This window comes from Hipposideros armiger, unplaced genomic scaffold (genome assembly GCF_001890085.2).
Source record: "Hipposideros armiger isolate ML-2016 unplaced genomic scaffold, ASM189008v1 scaffold_18, whole genome shotgun sequence".
Classification (NCBI taxonomy): domain Eukaryota; kingdom Metazoa; phylum Chordata; class Mammalia; order Chiroptera; family Hipposideridae; genus Hipposideros; species Hipposideros armiger.
In genome coordinates, this window is record NW_017731368.1 from 1,538,158 (window position 1) to 1,543,212 (window position 5,055).

Below are 5,055 nucleotides of genomic sequence, written 5' to 3' on the forward strand. Positions count from 1 at the left end.
AAATTATGTTTAATTTATAAGAAGCTGTCAAACTTTTCCAGAGTGGCTATATATCATTTTGCATTTCCACCAGCAAGAGTTCTAGTTGCTCTATATCCTTTCCCAGCACTTGGGATTATCAGGGGGTTTTTTTGTTTGTTTGTTTGTTTTAATTTTAGCCATGCTAATAAATGTGTAGTAACATCTCATGATTTTAAATTATATTTCCAAAATGGCTAATGGTGTTGAGCAACTTTTCATGTACTTATTTGCCATCCATATGTTTTCTATGATGAAGTGTCTATTAAAATCTTTTCTCATTTTTTATTGAGTTGCTTGTTTCTTATTGTTGAGTTTTAAGAGTCCTTTATATATTCTGGGTAGAAGTCCTTTGTTGAAAATGTGGTTTACAAATATTTTCCCCCAGCCTGTAGCTTATCTTTTCATCCTCTTAAGAGTGTCTGTTGCAGAGCAAACATTTTAAATTTTGGTTAAAAATAAACAAAAAAACAAACAAAATAAACAAACAAAAATACCAGGAAATTCAAAGCCAGAACTTTCATACTTCAAATTCAGGTTTCCTTCCCCAATCCACCTTTACTTTTTAGAGTCGTTAGATGCTAAATGCACTCTGTTCAGGGCATTTAGTTGCATTCAATGGGAGAGACAGAATAGAGTATGCTTACTCCAGCTTAAAACCAGGACACAGTTCCATATCTTTTTAATAAATTCCTTTTCCGTTTAAATGAACTTATTTCTGTTTGCTTACAACCAATAACTCTGCCCCAGTTGTATAATTTACCCATCACATGTCTATTCCCCTAACTTGACTGAGAACTTCAAAGACAGGTACCATAATTGTTCCCCTTGGGATCACCAGTTGATAGTATTAGGTCTAGCATAATGTTTAGAGGGTGAATGAATGAACAGATTTCACTATGGTTATCAATAATTGTTGAAAGAACATGGTTATTTATATAATTTATTTGTGGTCCTTGGCTTATTCATTAGTTATGAGGCTAATCTGTTTTCTCAAATATTACAGATAAAAAACAATAATCTGGGTAATGGCCATCCATTGTTTAGTGTGTCCAGCATCTTCCTCTAATGGGGAACTGCCTCCTTCTGCATCCAAAAAGTGGTTCTGGTGAGGACTTCCAGTCACATCCCTCTGCTCACCCACATGACCTAAGCAAGCCAATCATATGCCTTCTGGATTTTTCAAATTGAAACTAAGGGAAGAGAGTCTCTCCCTNCTTTGTCTTGCTACTTCTTGGGAGGGTAACAGTTCTAGGCTTCCAGAGCCAGTTTCCAAACAGATGCACAGTTGTCCTGTGTGTGGGATACCCAGTTTGGAAGCCAGCAGACAATACAGTGCTTCTTTGCAGACATATGGGGATTGATTTCTAAGCCACACAGAGGCATTAATTTTTGTAAATCATGAGCAATCTATCCCATGGCATTTGAATAAGTTGGCTTCAATTTGTTTAAAATAAAAATAAACACACAGACAAATGCAAACAAGCGCAGATGTAGCCATCATCTTGCTGTTTAGCTGAGAAGCTGTTGGTTTCAGAGAGGAGTCTGCCTAAGGAAAGCTGCTTAATGGCTCTCACCTGTTTATCAAAGGCCAGGACCATCCTTGGTTTCAGCTAAACGCAAATCACTGATTGGCAGAGCAGGGGACTTTACAAGCCACAAACTAACTGAACTTGAGAAAGATGCTGTGATTCACTATAAAAAGCTCTCATTGAAACCAAGGCAGCCAGAAGAAGAGTAGGTGACTGGAGGATTTTAACTCCTAAGGGGGCAGTTTCTTTCTTTCTAAGTCCTGACGGGGCAATGTCTTCATAGACAGCACAGCCAGTAATTGTTTGGAACTCAGGGAGGCCGCTGCTTCACTTCAGGCAGTGAGATGAGAAATGTGGCTGAGCCGCTGTGGAGTCACTGGGTGAAGGATTAGTGCTTCACAAGGCATCTGGGGACAGGGCATTCCCACCCAGGGCTGGGTCCCACTAGCCAGTTGAGTGTGCGCCACGTCTCTTCAGGGCTAACCTATGGACCCGACCTCCCATCTGAGACGCACTAGGGAAACTCACCACCGGCAGAAACCTGGCCAGGGTCAGAAAGTCACGCGCACCACTGCCCTCTGCTGATAACCTCAAACACGAGACACTCACATGTCTTGACCACAGTCTCCAAAGAATCCAAAATAGACTGGCTTCTTGAACTGAAATGTTCCTCAGACTTTTCCACAGATGTCTGCAACTAAGAAACCCAAAATGAAGAAAGGATTCACAGACTTGCCTTCTAACTAGGAGAATCGTCATTTAATGATAAAAACAGTAGTTAAAATATTGCTACTCTAGGCAATTTCGCGTGCTATGCAAGGAAGTGACTGCAGGCGTCCCTGCTCCTCTCAGACAGTCCCAGGGAGGCAGACCAGGCATAGGCACCTTGTCAATTTCTATGAAGAAGCCAGCTGGGATTCTGATTGGGATTGCACTGAAGCTATAGATCATATTAGGGAATATCATCATTTAACAATCATGGCTGTAGTGGATGCTGACGGAGCCCCATACAGACCCCTTTCCCCAGTTGCTGTTGAGTGTTGGCTGCCATCAGCTCAGAGCTGCCCCCTTCTCCAGAGACTTAGCCTCAGCCAAATGTGAGCACCTCTGGGCGGTTAATTGCAACCCCCCCAGCCCCCACCAGCAGCAGCAGCCAGCAGCCGAGGATGACGACAAGAGGCAGACGAGGATAGCCACAAAAGGTGGGGCCAATTCTGTGATGAGCTTTGAAACCTTCCTGAGGAACCAGGATGTTGCTAATCCCAACCAAGACGACTTCCTTGTTTATCTTTCTTCTACTGCGCTAGCCTGCAATAGGTCACAGGTGCCACCCTTTCCCAGAAAATGCCCTCAGCTGATGAGAGCCTCCTTACATCCCTCCACTCCCCACCAGGGTGGCCCACAACCAATGACTGACTGATATGGGGGCATAAAAGGCCACCCTCTTGTCTCAAGGGGGTGTAATCCTGCCATGTGGTTTCTGTCTAAGCTAAGTAGAACAGTTTCTTGTGGATCAGGCCAGGGCTGGACATGACCTGAGACACTGTGTTTGGCTGTTCCTCTTTTCTGTCTACTTCACTGTCTCTCCCTTGCAGCTTTTCCCTGTAATGCTCCTCTCGAGAATTGCCTATCTCATGCTCTGTCTGCTTCTGGGGAACCCAACTTCAGTCTACTGGTGTCAGTCCTCTGCCATCATGTTCCCAAATCACTTTGCCATTCATTTCTGGGAATTGCTCAGATGCACGCTCTGGGCTGGGTGTACCATGGTGCTGAAATTGGGTTAGGTTGCTGAAGGGGCTAGATGAACAAGTGAGTTCTACTGAAGTAGTTGTAAGGAAATCCTACTAAGTAAGTAGCGTTGTTCTGAAGGTTTTAAAAGCTAAATGAGTTAATGTGTGTAAAATGCTTAGACCACTGCCTAACATGTAGTAAATGCTTTTAAGTATTAGGGCAAAGATTTCTTTGATCTTTATTTACTCATGTATTCCATGTGTGCCTAGGCATTCAATAAATATCTGTTGACTAAGTCATTAAAAAACGTATTGCTACTCTACACAAACTAAAATCAATACAATATAATTATTAAACTTAAAATACAAGATGTTCTAACTCTAAAATGTAGCTATACTTACCTTGTGAATGTTTTCTCTGATCTGGGAAATGAAGTTGTACAGAGCCTCACTAGAATAGGAGAGAAAAAAGAAAAAAAGTCCTTTTGAAATACTGAAACAATATGTAACAGAACTGATTCCATGAACATGGCAGGCCTCCCTCTAGTGTAGCATCAAAACAGCACTTGATCACAGTTGGAGACCCAACCCTGAGAAACCTTAGTGCCCAGCTGGAAAAAGGAGAACATAGATGTTTTCATGACCATTTCCACTTTTTTCTATTTTAAATTCACTCTATATGTATCTTAAATGTGATTAAATTTTAGCAACTCAAGTGGTTACTACAGAACTGACCAACTTTTGCAGTCACATGCTGCATAACTACATTCTAGTCAACGACAGACTACATATATAACTGCAGTCCCATAAGACTATACTGGAGTGGAAAAATTCCTGTCACCCAGTAACTCCTAACTCCTGGACACATCTTAGTCTAATGACTATTATTTTGATTGTAAGAGTGAGATAGTAGAGAGACAATTCAGGGAACAATATTAATTTCTAATGAAAAAGAAACTATCACAATAATTTCTAAAATAAATACCCTGCTTTTGAAAAGATTCAGACATGGATTGTCATCTTAAAATTTTGCAGATTTTGTCTCTTTAATCTACATAATACAAATGCAAATATCAATTTTGAACCCCAGTAGGACAATTCTTCATACCAAGTCTTTTGCATGCTCCAACTGACTGACTTTGAAAGGAGAATTTAATAGAACCATTTGGAAATCTACAAGCCATATATATATATATATATATATATATAAATATAATATTTATATATATATATATATATATATATATATATATATATATAAAATGAGATTGAGACATTACCCAAAAACAATAAAAATGAAAACAAGTTAATAAATTAAGGATATTAAGAAAGAATGTTATTAAATTATAAAAGCAGAGAATAAGGGAATCTAGAAATTTAAATTAGCATTGATTAAACAAGTAGAATAGTTAGAAATAAGATAGAAATAGAACTGGAGATAGAAATATGATAGAAATAGCTAAGGAAATATGATAGAAAACAGAACAAAAGACAAAGAGATGGAAAACAGATAGTTTTAAAAAATTGTAGGATCAATGCAGGAGATGCATAATGTACCTATAATTGGAGATCCAGAGAGTGAAAATAGAGAAGTTTTCAAAGATATAATAAAAATTCCCAGAACTAAAAGATATGTTTATAGGTCAAAAGGAACTACCCAATGCCCAGCAATTATGACATGCCACATCAAAGCACATTACTGTAAAATTTCAAAATTTTATGGATAATGAGAAGATCCTAAAAACCTCCAGAAAGAAAAAAGCGAGTGACATACA

The 5,055-nt window shown here is 39.1% G+C and overlaps 1 protein-coding gene across 1 annotated transcript in view; it reads right to left on the bottom strand.

Annotated features, from left to right (window-relative positions):
* IHO1 (interactor of HORMAD1 1) overlaps nt 1–5,055 on the bottom strand; it is a 30,915-nt gene that overhangs the window by 17,625 nt on the left and 8,235 nt on the right. Inside the window, exons 3-4 of the mRNA XM_019630870.1 lie at nt 3,683–3,731; nt 2,160–2,247 (exon numbers count right to left, since the gene is read on the bottom strand). Coding sequence (XP_019486415.1) covers nt 2,160–2,247; nt 3,683–3,731 — 137 coding nt within the window. The remainder of the gene's footprint in view (nt 1–2,159; nt 2,248–3,682; nt 3,732–5,055) is intronic.